We start from the raw sequence: 20,932 nt of genomic DNA, 5'->3' as shown, positions 1-20,932 counted from the left end.
AAACGTTGCCTATTCAAATGAGAGTGGCCCACAAATGGCCTTGACTGTATCAAATTCCTAACCGCATTTATACGCTTTTTTATTTTTTCCTAACCGACTACGACGGCTACGTAACGAGCGACGGGTGCGTGTTTGTAAGAGGATATCTGTTCGTTTTTTTCCGGAGGTCGCCCTGAATGGCTGTCTATATAGACACTCCATAAAAATAATCATAACACCAGCTGAAAAAGGAGTACGCTACCCGGCGAGGGATTGGCTTTCCTATGCAATCGAGCGCCATTGTGGCTTTTCGTTGTGTTCCATTCAATCGGCGAACAAAACGAAACCACTCCGAACGAGAATACAACTTTTTTATATGTAATTACTCGTATTATATTTTTAGCTGTTTCCACCGTAAAGCATATTTTTAACCCGAACACAAACTCACACCACGCCATGCTCTCACATATGTACCACTTTTGGTTGTGGGTAGCGGGAAGTGCGGGAGCGAAATTTAATCATTATCATTTTAATTAGTCGTAGAAACGATACAAATATGCACATAAAAATAGACCGTTTTATTGAACAATAAAAAATGATGGCAAAAGCCCCGGTCAGAGCGCTCTCGGGTCTATGGATATGGTTTCGTTATGGTGCGATTTGTTGTGACTTCACGTTGTGAGCGTGAAGTTTAAAAATACTGTCAGAACAAAATGAAAAAGACGTTTTGTCTGTACATACTCTAAAAATTGTGATGAACATCGATAAATCTTGTACTAAAATTTATTTTTATATTCACACCATAATAAACATTAATCTATCATTTCTAGATAGTGTATTAATACATACCATTGAATAGGAACAACGACAAAAATGCATGTTAGAGACTAGTAAGAGAATTCCACAGGACCGGACAACAGTGGCACATTTTAATCACACTCGTGAGCTGAATAAATTATGATCAGCCGAAATTTTCAACGATGATTCTAAGTGGCCATTTGCAAGCATCAAGCATCCTACAACTTTGAGGCGCGTCGTCGGTCGTCGCGAGCTAACAAATGTTAATATCCTGACAGTGGCAGTAACAGTAAAGAAGTGATTTTGCACGAATTTTCACTTGAGTTATAACAAAGCGCTGTGCTGCAGTGCGAAAAATTATTGTTGGACTGTCGGTGTCCGGATTGCCGGGCAGAGTGCGTCCGTATGTGTGTGTGTATGTGTGTGTGTTTTGCCACGGTCTGTGATCGATCCTGATTTTAAACTCACCGATGGCGATGAAAACGTGGCGAGAAAGACGAAAAATTCGTAAACATCACGTTAAAGTTATCGCTTTTATTAATTCCGCGTACAATGTGTCTAGCTAATGGCCAACCGAGTGCAATAACAATTATCTTGATGAGAGTTTATGGCCTGATTCTGACTACCGATGAGAAAGAATATTAATGCGATCGTTTCACTTGCACTTCCTCTATCTCTAGGATTGAACTGAATAGATAGTGTGCATCGGTGACCAAGCGACTAAAAATTAATCTATCGTATGTGCATTGTAATATAATTGCGATCATCGTAAGCGCAGTACTTGTCAATCATCCTCGTGGTAGGTTGATAGAATCCGTCTTCGGCAAGAAACTGTTCTCATTCTGACACATTAACAATGCGAAATTCGAAAATCTTTCCTGTTCAAGGCAGCTTGTTTGTTGAACTTTTCCTGCGCGCCTGAATTATGTAACAATTGCTAAATTACCACATTTCTTTTGCATAAATGTTCTGCTCGTTCAAGCGTGGCGGCAGAATGCCATGTTATGCTAACGTCGTGGATCGTGTTTCAAATCATAATTCCCAGGTCTTGGCTAGCATGGATTGTGTTCCTCGAGAGCGGAGTTTTCTCGTGTTTTCAAAATAAGACAAAGTTTTCACGTACTTGCGGGAACTCGTGATCACGACTGGGAGTTGTTTTGAAATCGAGAATCGGATGAAAAGTTAGAATGTTTATATTGTTTCGAACGTACAAACAACATTCCGGTTATGATTGGTGTTTAAAGGAAAATATTGCTACTGGTATGAGAAAACACTTGAAACTTTTTTGAAATAACTATTGAGCATGATTCAATCAATGTTGTGTATTTGGCTTTGTTAGCAAATATAAATACATAATACGACTCATGATTTTGTCATATAAAACTAGGAGAATACTATAAAATACAAGAAAATTTTAAAAAGTATAACAATTCAAGGGTTAATGAACTTGTGGCTTGGAAAAAGATTATAGATCATGCATAAATAATTCAATTTAGATAGGTTTTTATGAAAGTTCAACATATGTAATAATGTATAATCATTGTTCACAACATTGAAGGAAATTTAGATCATACACAAAAATGTTCTCCGAAATGACATTACTAAACACTTCTTATACAACTAAAGTGCTTCATTAACTAGGTGCGGCAATATTGAGGACAAATGACTTGAGTGTTCTAGGGTATCAGTGAGTAAGTTCGTCATCTGAACTCAGCAAATATCAAATCCACTTCGACAGTATCATACCCAGATGCGCATATTGAAATGGTCCTTCCAAATGATACAAAAATCTAGGGAAACATCCAAAGTCAAGGTTAATTATAGACTTTATGTGCAGCAACTTGATATTGAAAGACGGGTTTTCAGAGATACAATGATTTAAAAACGAAAGGTGGATTTTAAATATATTCGATAATTCTTGAACATTTATGTTCAGCTTTTTTACGTTTGAATTGAAGTACAATTGAGGTGCCATCTATCAGGCCTATGCAAATGAAACCGGAATACACACATACATTATTACACATGCTAATGAAAATGGGTCAAAGTCATATCGATCATCATTTTTTATGTTTTTGACAACAATATCCAATTCAAAATATCAGAAGTTTCGAACAGCCACAAAAATTGATTTTGGTGTGATAAATAGTGGATTTTGTGCCTAAAAACTACGATCTGTCGGATTCATTGATTCTTTACTATTTACTAAAAAAAATGCGCTTCTAATTCGCATTAGATGTTGGTAAAAGCTTACGTCGAGCACGCTCTCGCCAATTCGCAACTTTATAAGTGATTCGAAAAAATTTAAAGTGGTAATTTTGGGTTGTGTAACATTTCCCCGAATACTATTCAATCGAAACACGTTTATCCGAAGCACATTTAAAAGAGTGTAATGAATACTCGAATGAATTTTACCCGAATGTAATGAATATTCGAATGCAACACTTATCCGAATATAACGTTCACGCGGATAAAGAAGAAAAAATTCCAACAAATCAGGATATGTGTTCAGTCGAATCTTCTGATAATAAATAAGATTAAATACAACATGGGAGAGCAACAAAAAAATATGGATTAAAATGAAACATTTTAATGCGAAAATTTCAAATGCGGGGGACTTCGCTGGTTCATTTTATGAAATTTCTTGCAAAATGTTTCTCAGATTTCCGCGAAAATTGGTAGTTTTGTTCCTTATCGCAAAATATTAGACGTATTTTCTTATTTTCATTTCATTTTTCATTATTATTTTTAATATTCATTTCGATGCTAGGGTGTTCCAAAAACAACATTAACTTTTTTTTTAAATTATTTTTTTTAAATTCATAGCTTTTGAACTACTGAACCGATTTGATGATTAACATATTAAATTGAAGCCAATGCCAAAAGGCCAAAAAAGGTTACACTTGCGGAAAAATTGGATTCTTGACCCATAGACCAAGTCAAAACGCAACGCTTTGGTATTTTATGTAGAAAAAACTCAGCTTTCAAGAAAAAATATAAAAATATATAGCGTCCTTTAGCCAAAGCCATGAAAACAACAAAACAAAAATACGTTCAATAATTTCCCAAAAAATTTATGAAAAATATAAGTGTAATACATTTACAGAAAAGACTACCCAATTTGATTTAGTTTGATACGTCGAGCATCTATATCAATCCAGTAGTTCAAAAGTTAATTTTTTTTGAAGTAATTATTGTGAAAAAGAGGAAAAGTTCAATTTTCGAACCACCCCAATGAAAAAAATTGGGTCTAATATTTTGCGATTAGGAACAAGACTACAACTTCTCACGAAAATCTGAGAATCACTATATCGGTTCGACATGGAATGGCTTTGTAGCTTAATACCCAGGTAATCAGTAAGCATTAAAAACTGGTCTTAAATCAGTACTTTATCCACATATAGAATACTGAATAAATGCTTATCACACTCTATAAACATATATAGGCTGAATATCATGCTAAAAGGGCGAAATATAGGGTTTTTTTAAATGCTTCAGTTATAGCCTTAAAAGAGCATTACTAAAGCTTACTTAGGGTTAACTGAAAACGTCACTTGTGATGGCGGCCTTTACCAAGCAGCATTATTGTTTATATAGGGTTCCATAGAAACGTCAAGTTTATTTTCTTCCGTTTTTTTCTAGGTTTCGAATCAATCGGGACTCGACAAAAAATCAAAAAAAAAAATCATGCATTTAATGATTTAATTATTTCAACATTTCGTGGATGATATTTATATATATTTATTTTAATTTACTGCGCACCTCGGGAATGGGAAATGATTATTATATGAAAATTACCTTATGAGATTCGAACCGAAGTACTTCTGCAACATGTGTGAAAATAGTCATATTTCAATAACCTATTTCAATATACCTGCTCAAAAATATCACGTTTGAGTGGGTCTGGAAATTAACAAAACAATCCTGTCGCAATTCAATAATAATTCAAAGGGTTATGTTATGTTTATTTCGAGGCAAATACTTGCAGCCAGATACCCAAATCCTAATGTATAAATGTTTTGTCATAACGCTTGTGAGCATTATATGGTAGCACAAAATGCGCATATAGAGTCTTTATTAATGCTTATTTTCATTAATATTTATATACATTAAAAATGTTAATATAAAGCCTATAAGCATATAAAAGCAGATATACTTCCATTTCGTATTAGAGAAGTTATGAATTAGTGCTATAATAGAGCTAAAAGTTAAGGCTTATGGTTACTTGGGTATGACTTTTTCTTTCCTTTCCGTATTGCTCTTTAAGACTATGACATTTATAAATTAACGCGGGCCTTGGAACATTTTTTTCTAAAATGTGGCCGGGCTTTTGATATACAATACAAAGCTTAAATGTTTGAAAAGTGTGAAAAAAATTACAAAAAACAACACGTAATATCTCGTGATATTTTTTCCTTCTTTATACTGCTGTTTTTTCCTTTTTTAATTCTTCCGTTCAACATGTTTCAATTGGTTCCACTAAATGTAAATACCTAAAATCGATAATTACAAAAAAATGCTTTCTTTCACAAATAAGCTTCTTCGTCATCATCGGTTGCACAGATTCATGGGAAATGGGAAAGATCCTAAAGGTGGTAATATGGGTCCACATGATTTGCCATACAGATAACGAAAAGCCCGAAAATGCATTTGCAAATTTTTGCTTGTCATATATGAAGAAAGTTCATTTCTGCATCAGATCATGTCCGTGGAAGAAATCTGGATATATTGCAAAAATCCCATGCCCACAAAAATTGTATGTTGACTTCGGCCAACCGGACACACCGACCTTGGTACCTGGTACTACCTTTTGAAAACCGGCGAAACTGTTAATAGAACTGATCGAATTGAACCGTGTTCTGCTTCAAGAATGGCTGGAATATCAGAAAGGGCAACCCAATGTGATTATTCTTGATGTCAATGCTCCGTCACACCGAGCAAGACCGGCCAGGAAAACGGTTGAGCTATTCAATTTAGATCATCTACAGCATTTGTTTTTATCGATTTGAGACACACTCTTTTTTTTCATTATTTTTTTATTTATTTATGTATTATACTCTTGCAGCGTAAGACAATTATCTTGTAATGCTACACAGTTCTTCTCTTTTTTTTATGGAATACAGTGAAATCTTATTCTACATTACATAAGTAAAAAAACCTATGTAATCAACTAATAATATAATTTGCATTGCTTCTTAAACATACCCAGTGTGTTGATATTTTTCAGTGAATTTGGCAGAGAATTCCAATAAACTACACCCCTTACAAAAAATGTTTGGCAGTGTGATGTGAAGGTATAACATATTGTTTCGCTCTGATGCTTCTAAATGGTTTTAAATTTTCAAATAAATATTTTGGGCATTTCTTAGATATCAAGTTGTACATAATTATGTTAGAACGGTACTTAAATAAGTTGTAAAAAGAACATCCAAGCAACGAACTTTGGTGACGAGTAACGTGGTCGTATCGATTGAGATTATAAACAAACACATGCACATGTATTCAAAGCAACTCTTAATTTTTCTTGAGTTCTCACTGATGTGTTAAAGAAGAGAGTGTGAGATGAAATGAGATGAAATATGGTAATGAGATGAAATATGGTAATAGGAAACATTTGAGATGAAATATGGTAATAGGAAACATTTGAAAAGTTTGAGCTTAGTCACACTGCTTAACAATTCTGCTTTAAGGTACAGTGTACGCAGGATTCCATAAATTTTACCACATTGACTCAGTACATGCTTATCCCACTCAAACGTATTTGTCACTATGTATCCAAAGCTAGTGGCGAAATCAACGTAATTAACTGGTTGTCTTCCAACGAAAAGTTCAGGCTTAATTTCCGAGCCTTGGCGTGAAACTATTAAAGCATTCGTTTTGCTTGCGTTTAACTTTAATGAGTTATCGTTGGACCATACTCGAATTGCTTCCAAATCTTCATTGATGTGATTAGCTACAGATTCAGCGCAAGTTTTTACAATTAAAATAAAGTTGTACATCATCAACAAATAAATGTACCGAGCAATGTTGAATTGGCTACGTAATTTATCACAAAGTTTTACGTGGGATATTCTTCAAACGCCTTCGAGAAATCTAGAAACATCATCACGACCTTACCACCACTATCTAAGGGTGGGTTTAGACTAGTGATATATTCATGTGAAGAAATATGATGAGATTTATAGAAATCACATCAACCGTTTACAACAACTTGAACTTCTATAATGAATATATTCATATCTTAGGTGAATTTATTCACCTGAAGTAGAACTGCATCCAACTTTAGTGATTTCTCTCCAGTGAGAAGCGTTTACAAATGCTGAATTTATTCAAGTTATATATACCTCGAATAAGTGTATCATATTTATTCTCACCCGTTTACACCTATTTTCACGTGAATAAATCCATCTATAGCTATAGATCTCTCTAATGTAAACCCGCCATAACACTATCCCAACATCATCATATATTTTCAACATTGCCGTCTTCGTGCTATATCCAGGCCGATATCCAGATTGATTGATGTTAAGCATTTCGTTGGCTTGCAAGTACATACATATTTGCAAAAGCAAAATGTACATGATCGTTGATATTTTTTTTTTCATATTTTTAAGTCATCGTCGTTTAAGACATCGATTTTTTTCAGTTCTCCTGATTTCATGTATTTTCGAGGGCCATAGAATCAAAACTTTGAGCGCTTTGAGGCACCCCTTAATCATGTCCGATTGGGTTGAATTTTTCACAGGTCATTTTTTTTTGGCCAATAAACAAAATGTACATAGTTGGTTTTTGAATTTGATACGACCATTTTCAAGGCCACCCTAATGTATATACAAATGTTTATGATTTACTGGGGAGATGCAATCCTATAGGTGACTACTATTATCGATTGTGCTACACATATCGCCTCGTGTTCGTTTCCCGTTCTGACGCTTTTTTTCGTCAAAGATATGTTGATTTGCCAGCTTTTCCGTGCTATTAACGACGACAGCGAAAATGGGTTTGGATTGTTCTGAAATCACAACACAAAGCCATTAAATATTCTCCGTGATGGACGTTTCATTCAAACTAAATTTCGGTAATGATAATTTGAAAAAGAATCTGAGATCTAATGAACAGCGTTCCATTTCATTGGATATTTTGGTTAACTGCTTGAAATTATTGTGACTTCAGAAATATTTGATCGTTCAATCCCTAATTTACTGACAATGCCTCTTCAAAGGTCGCATTTTATTATTCACTAATGATCGATAGGAACATCTGACCATCGAAAATCAGTTCCGTGGATTGCGATATGACGATTACTGGGAATTCAGTATGCCGTAGAAAAGCAAGGGTGGTAAAATCTATAATTTGCTCCTTAAGGGTGAATACATTGCTGACAACCGACAAGTCAGCAATTGAGCAATTTAAATGTGCATATGTTCAGTCAGCACTTTTGATGCTCAGTCCTCATCATATGTTTATTCGAATATTACAGTTGAGACGGCCTTCATCTTAAATTCAAACTCAGCCATAAAAATCTCGAAATTATACATTAGCTTGTACTATCCTTTTAAATAATGTCATACGCAGTCAAAATTTTGCTAACGCAACATCACAACAAATTCCTCGCTAACCTTGAACATTTTTGTTCCTCGAAAAAATAGAACCCGTTTGTTCCATGACGCATAGAACCCGTTGAGATGAAACTTATTCCTTTCACGCTACCTAACTTTCTCTTCTCCAAGGCTAGCAAGCTGCTAAAGTGACTGTAGAAACCGAAGGCGCTGAAAAAAAAATTAGAAAGCGCCCACCAGGAGTTGAATGTCGTTTGCGGAAGGCTTGAAAAAGTACGTTTCGTAACCCTTCGAGAACCAGCTGTGAGGGTTCTTGCTCCGAGCTGCATTACTGTTCGATTGGAACACACCGTTGCGTAACGAACCCACGCCACGAGGTGAAAAGTTGATTTTTTCGCAGCGGGGAAGTTTAGGTGAAATCAATATTTGTTTTCGTCTATTTGGACAGGTTCTGTCGTAGAAATAATTGCAAAAAAGTGTGACGCAAAAATGAAAAAAAAGAAAAATTCTGAACGTATGTTCAGTGTGCATTGAACCTCGTCGTGAGTAATTTAAATCCGCAAAAATGGTCCTTCCAGTTCATCTCGCGTCTTTCGAGTGATAAAAAAAATGCTCAACATGCAGACCCTGTTTCATTTGGCTGATTGAAATAACTTGAATTTTATGAATTTCCTTTTGCTCTGTTGTCTCCCGGCTGCCTCCCGAGTGCTTTCGAGATTGGCAGGGGTCTGTAATTGGTTTCGCTGAAAGAAGAAAAAATCAAATTGAAATCGAACTTATTTCTTTCGTTGATCGTTATTGCGATGATTAAAGCGATTGCCAATGACGATAATGGGACCGGAAAAGGCATTCGCGAAGAGCAGAAGCCGCATTGCCAAGACGATTTAATCCACTTAAGTGCGTAACAGAAGTGGTTTCGAGCACGGATCATAAGCCGACATTTTAATTCAAACTGGGGCTGCGGGGTAAAAGGTTATTTCTCTATCGACATATTTGCCTCCGAAGATCATCGAAGTAGAACGGCAGCATAGCGGAGATAAATCACTCTCAGACAATTGATTGCTATTGGGCGAAGGAATATACAGCAGAAGAGAAAGGAAAATCAAAATGGTTTCCTACCAGAGCTTCGCTCAACGATGTTTTGCTCATTATGCTTTGCTTGACCTGTGGAGAAGTTTTAGAGGAAACATGCAAATGCGAATGCAAATCAATCATTGGTGATCTGTACATAAATCATAAAACCATGATGTTATATAGGGTTCCTAATTCTTATGAAAATAGATTTCAATTTTCTCGAGGTTTCACTAACATTTTTTATTTATTTCTTCTCAGATTGGATGAGCAACCCCTTCGATCGAGTGGTATGCGGTGATTTCGCAGGTAAGTGTCTTGATATAAACAACCAATTGGCGTCATATATATATATATAAACTTTTTCGAGGATACCCTGCTGTGGTATTGTCTGAGGTTGGTTTGTTTCAACCATGGCTCGAGTCAGCTCGAGAGGTGACCACTGGCATGCATACAAAGCGAAACCGAATTACAGTGTTATAAATTAACGTCAAAAGAGAATATGATTAAACGAAAGCCGATATGCCGCCGCCATGTTTTTCCCTCAGGCCAGGTTTTCTCGTTCATGGCCACCAACTTGAGACTATTGGACACAATCAGCCGTCGGTTGGGTTCGGCGCGAACCATCGAGGGAAACTCGTTTCGCACACCACATTGTAATATTTTTTTTCGTGCTTTGACATATGCACTGATTTATGCTGCCTATGCCCTCTTATACAAAAAAAAAGGCTTCGGCGTTCGTGGAGAAGGGGAAAAAGGCCATGCTCTTAATTCGATAATGGAACGAATGAAAAAAGTGCCTGTTTTATTTAGAACCAACCAGACCAACATATGGTACCTTCTCACTCGAGACTTCACTTTGTTTCTGGGGGTTCAGCCATGGTTGAATGAAAAGAAAATTTATGCTGATTGTGATGAGGAAGAATCTGAATCTGACGCAGCATCCAGTCAGGATTTGTTGGTGTCTGTGCTTGACGGAAGATTTGAATTCCAAATGAAATTGAGGAGAGTTTTTTTTTTGTTCATTCTTACTTTTCTTGGAAACCACAGCTTGCGGATCTCGAGCCGTGAGACACCTTTGCGCGAGAGCAATTGTGTCGTATCTAATACTTTACGACTTTGCGCACACTTGGAAGAAACTTCGGACAGGAGATGCAATCTCTATCCGCGAGCTAGTCCAGTTTTACCTTCGTTTACAGCGGCTGCATTTGAATGCAGGAGAGTATTCTTTGCTTTCTTCATCTGGTTCCTGCCCTGTGCCTTCATGACATGAGTTATAGTCCGGAGCGGTTTTCATTAATTCTTTTTGATCTCAAGAGCAGTAAGTCCAGTGACAATCTTCATTTGCTTTGGAGTCACGTCACAGACCTAGACATGGAAAAGCCAGAAATGACTTGAGGAAAATTACAATTTCATGTTTTTTTTCAATTCCAATGATGGTTTACTCGCGACATCCAGAGACACCGCGAGTGGAATAAATTATGGTCGTTTCCATGGGTTAACGCACTCAAAACTCCTTATGATGATAATTAATTTTGTTCATTGCCATGTGGTTATGTACTGGAGATAGATTACTATATTTGGTAATAATGAAGGAGTTACGAAGAGATTCTTCGTCAAAGAAATTTCCTCCAACTTGCACTGTGGTCACGCGTGTTTTAGAGCTTGCTACTTGAAAAAGTTACTTGACAATAGCTTTTGATTGATTGACACGATTACACACATTCCTGAAACCCACATTTCCAATCTTGAAAAATTACTGATTTCCAATTGCAACTAACAATGGTAACAACTTTAATTGAACGTTAAATTGTTTGGATAGATTTAGCGTTCAATTAAAGTCCTGATTTATTTGCAACACGAGCGATGGCCGCCACTGGGCAAAAAAAGTCATTTTCCTGTGCATTCTCTTAGATAAGTGAACGCATTAATTCGATTGAAGAAATTGTTTCGTGGCTCCTCAGCCTCCATGCCGCGCCGTGAGTCCCCTCCCACATGCCAGAGCTAATCAATTCAATTATTTCCCCTAGTTTATGGCCACATACGCAGCCAACGCTGCACTGATTATCTTGGTTGTCGTCTTGGTCTCCATGAGAGATTCATGTACTTCTTTCTTTCACGTACAGTTACACACTTTATTAGCCAATTAAAGCGAAACCTACGCGAATGCAGAGATTCTTGCCAGGCTTGGCGGCACGAGTTGAAATGGCTCAATTTCCTTGGTGGCCGTCTTTCGTTCAGATTCACTTGGCCTCGCTGCTCTTCATCTTAGCTTCTCTGGCAGTGTCGCAAAAGTTGATGGCCTTCGACAAACGTTCCGAACGAGGCGTGGTTAATGGCCTATTTCGCATAATTTAAGCACATTTGCCCGATAAGGTTCAATAATAGATACTCCATCCAATGGAACAGAGAACACACCAAAATTCGGCAAACTATCTGCTGTCGACAGCAATCAAAGAAGTGTGCAATAAAAACATATTCATTCTATTTAAAGCCCATCACGAACGCGATCGTTTTGTTCGCCATGGAGCTAAACCGATAAATAGAGGCTCATTGTGATGACGAGAATAACGAGCTTCGCTTTGACCGTTTTGCCCGCCCATTTAAATGTCAAATCAACGATTGCGTTTATTACTAAACAAATCGTTACCTTAATTGTTATAACATCAGCTGGAATAATTCGGAGATTTGCCAAAGGTTAATCAACTATCGGAAATTGAATAGATCATTGCATTTGTGTTTTGCTTACGAACCGCGAGAGGATCGCCTCGCAAATCATTTCCCACAGCTTATATTGGCTTGAATTCCGATTCTTCAGTCTGTCATGAATTCTGGTTCGGAAAATTAATTTTTCTCGTTTTTCCCATTCATTTGCTCTTGCGGAAAAGTCGTAAAAGGCTGCTGTCTCAAATATTATTTAAAAGTCATAAAATTATGTTCGCTTTTACGACCGAAGAAAGAACTTTTCTCCGGCTGCGCGGAACGCGAACGCACGGAAAACGCGACGACTTTTGGGGTCATCGCCGGATACGAACAGCAGCACCAACAACAGAGTGCCTCATTGTATAGTTTGGTGCTGTGCAATTTTTATTGCCTCTTATGACCAGCCTCGAAGAGAGTTGGTATTGAAACTATGAACACCAGTGGATTCGCCGGCTCAAATGGTCGTAAAGCTAAGATTTATGCACGCTGGAGTGAGGCTTAAGCACTCCTTGACACGATGGCAAAATACGATAAATCAATTGCACTAACAACTACCGTCGAGGGTGGAATCAAGTGTAAAATCGGGTCGTGGCCTCAGATTTTATGGTGGTAAATAATGGACGATGAGTGTTATTTCCCGTTCATTAGAAATCTTGTCGTTTGGGATAAGATATAACGGATTCCGTTTAACCTAAGAAATTGCTCCCGAAGAACAAAACTCGTAGCCCAAACTTCAAACATTACTAAAATCAAAAATTATCATCCCATTTGCTGCTCCGGCGCAATTTGACGGATCCCTCTAGGGAAATATACTTTTTGAATTCGAAATAAGCATTTGCCAATATTGGAAGCTGTGCCTGAGTCAACAACGAGTGAGAGTAAGGGGAATTCCGTATGCAATCGTTGAGGGAAATTTTTGCTGACGATAGCAAAGGGAGCGCCACGTTCCCTTCGTCACATGAGCCTCGGCGTCCAGGGACTCTTTTTTCAGGCCGTAAATTGCAGACAATTTTTGATTAAAAATCAGACCGTTCAATGCAATACGAAGCCATGCAGAGTGAAGTTGGGTGATGTGAGTGGAAGATGTATGAAGTGTCAGGTGTTGTGTTTTTTTTCCTCAAAAGTTAATCTTTGTTGTTGACCATGACCGTTTGATTTAGTTCGATGTACATTTGGAACGAAGAAATAAGCCATTTTAAACTTAGGAGGATCTTCTCAAAAACTCCTCCACTGCTTGCGGCTCTTCTTTGTCGAAAAAAAATATGGAGACTCACATAAATTCAGACTTAGGCTAAGCTTTCTTTCAATTTTTTTTCCGAAATGTATGCTGTAATCTCGATTCCTCAATAAATTATTACCTTTCATACTATTTGCCTCGAAAAAGAAGAAAATGTTCTTAACGAACAACAAAAGAACCTGACTCACAACTGCTACATTTCACCATAACTTAAGTGGGCATAGGGAGCGAAAAAAAAACGCCGGTGAAAATAAAATGGAGACCGCGTCACAGATGGTGAATCGAAGTTGGAAAGGTAAAAGAGGGTGAAATGGGCTATGGACAAAAAATCAATAAATTATCCGCCGTATCGAAACACTTTTCGATGCCTTTTCTTCTCTCGATTGCTTATCTCGTCCGAATCGCAGAGAATCGAGGTACAAACTTTCTTCTCGCCGAGTGTCTGTTTTGTTTTCCTCATGGCTTCGATGGAGATAAATTTCCACCGGACTGTGAAACTCGATCTCTGTTTGTGGTCAATAGTTTAATGTTTATAATCGGAAACCTTTCTTCAGAGATCCCATTCCTCGATCGTCTAGTCTCGTCTCTACTTGTGCTCCAGAGATAGATTTTCGTTCCCAATGCTGACCACAGCCGGAACATATATTTACGGCTTTTATTATCCCATTTGACACTTTGGTCTCGCTAGGTGTATACAAATAGAGTGGGTTCGACGGGTAAAATGCGGACGGAATGTCAGCCAGCGGCTATTTTAAATATAGAAAACAATTTAGTTATTCTGGGGGAATGTTATATTCACTGCTGGAATTAGTATTACACCATTTGTAAGCTCGTAGCTGGTGGGTGGAAACGTCTTATTTTTGTAATACATGTGTGTGTGGGGTTTGGGAGCCAAAATAAACTGGTATATTATTATTTTCAGTTTTTTTTTCTATTTTCATGTTTCACTCTTCCTTCCTTACGTTTTCAGACATATTTCCCACAAGCAAAGCTTTCTATCTTGGAAAACATTTCTCTCAACGTTATCCACAAAACCTTATCTAATCGCCCGATTTCACGACGGTAGAGAGCAAAGATTAAGCCACCAACCATTCTTACACCTGCTAACTCAATTCGCTCAATGGCATAGTCGTTGCCTTTGTCATTTCCAGCCCGGAACGACCGGAATGAAGTGAGTGGAATTTTATTTAATCGCATGCGCATAAAATGCAATCAATAAAATCCCATCCCCAGCCTCACAATGTCCGCAGAATCTCTCCCTCTGGCAGCGAAACAATCTCTGTGATATCGTGAGCTTCCCGCTAGCTTTTCATAGTGTGAGTGTTCGTACCAACACCTTTTCGGTGGGAAAATCTATGCACACGCTGATGCTGCGATGCTATTTCCCTGTAGTGCCAGGCACATCCACACGCTATAATAATAGCACATAAAAAGAACGCAGCCATCGTAAATGGCACCATAAGATGCTCATTCATCTTCTCCGGCGAAGGAAAAACTCATCACCGAAGCGAAGAATGCGTGAGGAATTTTCCATTTCCTCGGTAATTATTTCTTCTCTATTGATTAATTCCTACGTGAACAGCACATTTCTTTAAGATTCGGAAACCTCAGACTTGCAGCAGGGCTGGAAAAAGAGAAACGCTTCTGCTGCTGTTGGCTGCTGGTGATGCTCGAGTCGTAAAATTTTGCTATTGCGCATAAACAGCGTGGTAACGAATTCCTCTTCTGGCTGTCGCTCTTTTCCGCGTGCTCATAAAATCGATTTCTTCTCTGGCAATGTGACGAGCTGCAAACCCAGCATCGTCATTCAACCACGCCCTGCACAGCATAGATACATAGCATTTGGAATGGCATTTCCTGGGGATTGACGATCGATAACAGGCAGGCGTCTCAATCTCCCGTCTATCCATTGGGATTGTCCGGGAGAAGTGCTGATATTAGCTGGATTTTCTTTAAGCTCTTGACGTTAGTCTCACAAAGCTTAGATGGAAAGTCGTAAATTTCAACACAAATTGAGGCCCGAGATACACAGAAAAGAGACCGGCTTCCGCGAGAGGAAAATCCTTACACAACAGATTTCGCTTCTGTTTTATTTATTATACAGTGTCATACGATAAATTTCCGTCAGGAAGCGATACATTTCCATAAATTTACATCACGAAACTCTAAATTAAATTCAAAGAAAAAATACCAGCGATGTCGCCTGCTGAATTTCCAGAAGACGTGGCTTTGCATCAAGTTACTAATTACTATCACTTACATCAGACCTTGATTGAATGAAACAATAAAGCAAATTTTTATTCCAGGTAATTGCATTGTTTTATGGTTGCTTTGTGTTTCTACCGACCGACGCCTCGTTAAGGTCTTCCGTGATTGTCTTGACTCTGGAAAGTCTCCTACATACTGGAACTCTCCCGCCTTCCTGGTCCCGTAATCGCCAAGAGCGTGATGGTCCAGGTGGAACGCAACGAGAAGAAAACACCTTAATATGATTATTTATACAATTATCTTGTTTTTATTGCGCTTTATTACCACTGTGTCTAAAAAAGTATGTGTTAAAAATAATATTTATTGCCTTTTTGGCAACAGTTGAAATGGTGAAGATGGAAAACTCTAGAATCGATGCGTTTCACTAGCAGATGATGAATAAATAAATGAATAGTTATGGTAAGCATTTTTTGCTTCCCTTCTCAAGCCTTATGGAAAAAATCGTCGGCACTTTGTCTATGCTGGTACGCGTAGTGGTGCAACGAGTATGTGTAGAATCACTTTATAAATATTTAGATGAACGTTTTCGAAACTGATTCATACGAGACTGGCTGGCACTTTTCGAATTATATGCCGAATCGTTCTCCCTCGATAAAAGACAATGGTCGACCGTATACTGTGCATTTATCAAAATTAACAAGGAAATTAGTTTTTCATTAACGTGACCCATTAGACAAGTGTGATTTTTTTTTCCTGGAAAAGACAACGAAGAACCTTGCGAGAAATTTATGGTCATTTTAATCAGCAGTTCTCTGCTATGGTTCACTGATATTGGTGCAAAACTAAGAGCTGAATTGCGTAACAAGCAATTCGTAACCCAATGTTGCCACCTGATTGTGATTTATGAGCGATGGGACCATTGCATTGCAAAATATTATAATTTTTCATGTTATAGCTCAAGATGACTAACTGCTCGTAATGTTATTGTGCCAAAATAAGATGTCTATTTACCATCGAACGTGTCGCAACGAGATCAAATGAATTTTTTTTAATCTATTAAAATAAGTTGAAGTTTCCCTTTATTCCATGATGTCACAGATAGGGGCCGGTGGTATTGTGGGCTTGGGCTCCTCTCACGACACTCTAAATGCAAATGAAAAGCACTTACATGAAGCACAGCTTCGAACTAATTACTCGTTTGATGTGCTCAGAACAGTTGATATTTTTTTTTCAATTGAGTTTTGATGAAGTTACTGTTGAGACTAACATCGGTTCATCTTGAGATGATTTTGGACGAAAAACATCAATTCGAACCATTGGATCTGTGTGAAATTTACGTTCTGCTCCACTTCAAAATTTATGTTTCACCATAATCCCTGAAAATGGCTCTGAAAATTTTTGTCTAATTCGGCTAAGGCAGCAACGAATAAGTTAACATAATATAATATAATTGAAAACATGAAACATGATTCGTTTCCGAGCAGCACGATATGGATTCGATTTGTGGCAGCCAGACGAAAAAAAACTATATGTGGTGTGGAATATTCTACAGTAGCAAACGAATGCCCCGGCTGCTGAATCGGAAGCGAAAGGCGAAATATCTGTTTCCGTATTCTTGACACGTTTTCCTTCCCTTCTCCGTACCACGCGTTGATGAGGGAAATGAGGGATGGTTTATGTTTAATAAAATGAAAGGTTTTCCTCAACGCCGTTGTCACATTTGGGCTAGGGAACGCATGGGGGTGGACGGAAAATGGGAAATGTAGTTCCATAACTCTCGACACCACGTGCTGCTGACATTTATTTATTACGACGTTTCTGTACAAATTTCCCCATTCCACGGACTGTTGCATGAACTCATTAGGGACCACATTTGAGGCGACTTTCAGTATAGTTTTGGAGACAGTAAACGGACATTTGTTCCCGTGAGTGACTAAAAATGTGCAATACACATCGATCCCATCCTGGAAACTTTCTACTTCAGACAATTTATCGATACATTTTATAATTGTTCTCCTGAGAATTATTCGGAAAGACCGGGCGCTTTCCAAGAAGATTAATTTCTGGATACAAAATGGCACACGCCAGAAGGGATCGAGACTTCATTTCAATTTCGACCATCTGCAGTGTATCCGTCGAGATTTACGACTTGTTTGCCAATTTTCCCGTGTTTTTTTCCGCCTCACCTCAAAAGGGGTGAAACAATGTCTAAAGTTTAATCTCTTCATCGTCGATTTTAGTATAGTAAAAAATTCTTGTTTATTTTGTGAAAGGTTATTAAATCACTCATCGATCGAATTTACGACTCAGAGGGAATTGATTGAACAGCTGTTTTGATAGTACCTATTCAGGATATTAAATCGAATCCAATCGACGCATTTGGAACGAGGGAAAGGCAAGTTTCATCGCAACGGAATGGAAATTTAATTTTAGTTAAATATCCCCTACCTGGGTGATTTGTATACTCTCCGCTCGGCAGATGTTGTAACTTTCTCAATCCTTGACTACACTTTTTTTTTGTTCGCACAGGTCGATGTAACCTTTACTTGTTTTCATCATCTCGCGAGATTGGGGAAATGATGGAGGGCTGCCGCTAAAAAGGGTTTTTATGTCATGTCAAATTAACATTTCCCTCTGGCACAACTCTGACCGATAGCATCTGTGAAGCATCCATCTTTCTCTCGTCTTGTATTTTTTCAGTGTTCTGTTGATCGAAAGGGATGTTTGGTAAAATGGAAGTGTAAATATTCACCGCAGGTATTTATAAATATGCATTCTTAAGTTGTTTAACTTTTTCCCAATATCTCACGTTCGGCCTGAAATAAACATGAAAGTATTGATGGATTCCTTCGTCTGTATCTTTAAGCATGGAAGATGGTTGTTTACTTTGCGTTCCGTTGACGGCCTAATTTCGAGTGCCGGAGTAAGTAAACCATTTGCTTGCTGGAAGTTGATTGAAAGAGATAGATTCCCGATGTGGCCATCGCGTAGGCATTCGGCGCTTCCGCCGTGTCTGTATCAAAACCAGTAAGTTGGGTCGTTTCGGAGCTGTGAACCATGATCACAGTATTGAACCTTTCATAGTTGTTAGGTGACGAGGAACGTTTGGATGAAGATAAGTAGATCGACAGCATGGGGCTTTCACTGAACATAGAGAAATTTACTCTTAATTGTAATTGAAATTGAAGTAATTGATTTATTCGCCTGTTACGTCATTACATTTTTTCTCTAACACCATGATTGGCCTTCATTAGGTTAATGCTTGATTTCAAAACTCGCTTCATTGTCGACAAACACTATTCTTGTTTTTCTCAGATGGACCTAGCGTTTCTAGAGGGAATTTGCCGTTTCGACGTTGTATTACGCATTTTTTATTTAGTGCATATTTGATATTTTTTACCCATTAACATGGATTGACTATACTTTGGGAATGGGAATCTGTCCCGGATCCCCCGCCATGATCGGTTTGGCTCCTTCACTCCTTCATTGGAGCCAATCTTATTGTTTAGAATATGTTACTAGAATTACAAACAAATAGTCATCACTAAGGTTCAAATCGGAGAAATACTTAGGAGTTTCTTCTTGAACGATTCACATCTTAAAAACGAAGATCCTATATTTTAACATTGTCACATACCGCATGGAAAAACTGTTTCATTGCACCTTCACTTGATGTTTCAAACATTACTCTAAATCATTAACGCCTTTTTGTTCATGCTCGACTCGACGTTTTATCTTCACATGAAATTTAGACTTTCGAACTGTTTAGAGTTAATTAACAATTTTTTTGACGCAATTGAGTAAAAAGTGTGGTCTTTCGAAGATTCTTATTAAAGGCTCACCAGGAATGCTTTTCAAATGCTATTGCAACGGAATCATAAAAGAAAGACGTTGGTGTGAAAGAACGAATTAGAGTGATTTACAGCAGGTTCAGAGTTGTTACTCTGAACCTGCTGTAAATCACTCTACAATTCGTTCTTTCACACCAACGTCTATTTTTTTTTTGATTCCGTTGCAATCATGCAATCATGTTCATCATGCATTTTTGGGAGAAAATGTTTAAAAACGCCTACCAAAACTCAAACTTTTAAGGTCCAAAATGTTATTCAATTTCACTAGTTCAAATGTTTTACAACTGTCTGCAGTACCTACTTTTATTACTTTCAAATGGAAGCAATGACGGCGCCAGTGGTTGTATGGTTAGCGTAACAGCCTCACAATCCGATCGGCCTGGGTTCAATCCCAGCTGGCGTCGTTGGGATTTTCTGAGGCGAAAAATCTCTGGTTACGTCTTCCTTTGGAGCGGAAGTAAAAGAAGTTGGCCCGGCTCATGAGTTGTTGAGTCTGATAGGTAGGAACAGGTGGAGTCGCCTCCCTGATGTCGGTGATTGGCACTAAAGTGGCGGAAATAGGCCGACGAAAAATAAGCGAAGTTAAAAAAAAAAAAAATGGAAGCAACAGAATCGTTCTAAGTAGCACCCTTTGAGAATTAGAGGCAGTTTGTTTGACATAAAAGCCCAATACAAGAAAAGTTCGATAACAACTTTTTTTCATCAGATGCACCTGACATAAAATTACAGGAACAGAGTGCAAGGTTGAATTTATCTAGTTGGGTTTTCAAATGCTGTAATCAACGCATGAAGATGAAATGGTCACAATACAGTTTTGGAATATGCGACGAATGTGTTCAGATGTAGTGACATCAGCTTTCAAGAAAAAATATAAGAGAATAAAGGCGCTGTGTTCTGTGTTCTTTTTTTCTTGAAAGCTTAGGGTTTTTAAATAACATTTCCTAAAATCAGAGAGGTGTTTCTTTTGTTTTTGAGTGAAGATTTTGCAAAGTTAACCAATGGTTTGAAAAACCAATCTTCCGCCTTTTTTGCACTACAAAAATTTATAAATTTTGAAATACTGGGCCGATTCAGATGGTCGATACATCAAATTGAAGCTTATGAGTTAGTTTTTCATAGTTTTCTCGGTTAATGATAGAGGTCGCAATATTTTTTTTAAATATTTTTTTGAAAAGCTGCGATTTTTTTTACATATATCCGAAAATCAGAAAGGTGCTTCTTTGCTTCTCTTATATCGAGATATATTATGTAGCGCAGTCTAGTCCTAAGTCATGAAAATAATAAAAAACGACTACAATTAATAATTACGAAAATAACATCCATTTTTTTTTGTAAGAAAGTCATCTAAGTCAACTAAGTCAACTAAATTGGTTCGATGGTTTTTGAAAAAAAATTGAAAAAAGTCATTTTTGGGAAAAAGTAAAAAAAAATATTTTAGCAAACCACCCTAAAATGAAAATGGGCACCCATATTAAAAAAATAAAAAAATGCTGTCTAATGTTTTGCTATGAAGAACAAAATACCGC

General features: G+C 37.6%; 1 protein-coding gene across 4 annotated transcripts in view; it reads left to right on the top strand.

The window, feature by feature from the left end:
- The window catches only part of LOC129763476 (homeobox protein abdominal-A homolog), a 40,020-nt gene that overhangs the window by 7,913 nt on the left and 11,175 nt on the right, over window positions 1-20,932 (top strand). For all 4 annotated transcript variants that reach the window (XM_055762575.1, XM_055762576.1, XM_055762578.1 and 1 more), the window contains one exon: window positions 9,669-9,716. In XM_055762575.1, the coding sequence (XP_055618550.1) occupies window positions 9,669-9,716 (48 nt within the window). The remainder of the gene's footprint in view (window positions 1-9,668; window positions 9,717-20,932) is intronic.

The sequence above is a fragment of the Toxorhynchites rutilus genome, chromosome 1 (assembly GCF_029784135.1).
Source record: "Toxorhynchites rutilus septentrionalis strain SRP chromosome 1, ASM2978413v1, whole genome shotgun sequence".
Classification (NCBI taxonomy): domain Eukaryota; kingdom Metazoa; phylum Arthropoda; class Insecta; order Diptera; family Culicidae; genus Toxorhynchites; species Toxorhynchites rutilus.
Note: the sequence above shows the minus strand (reverse complement) of the source record. Positions and strands in the feature narration are given on the sequence as shown.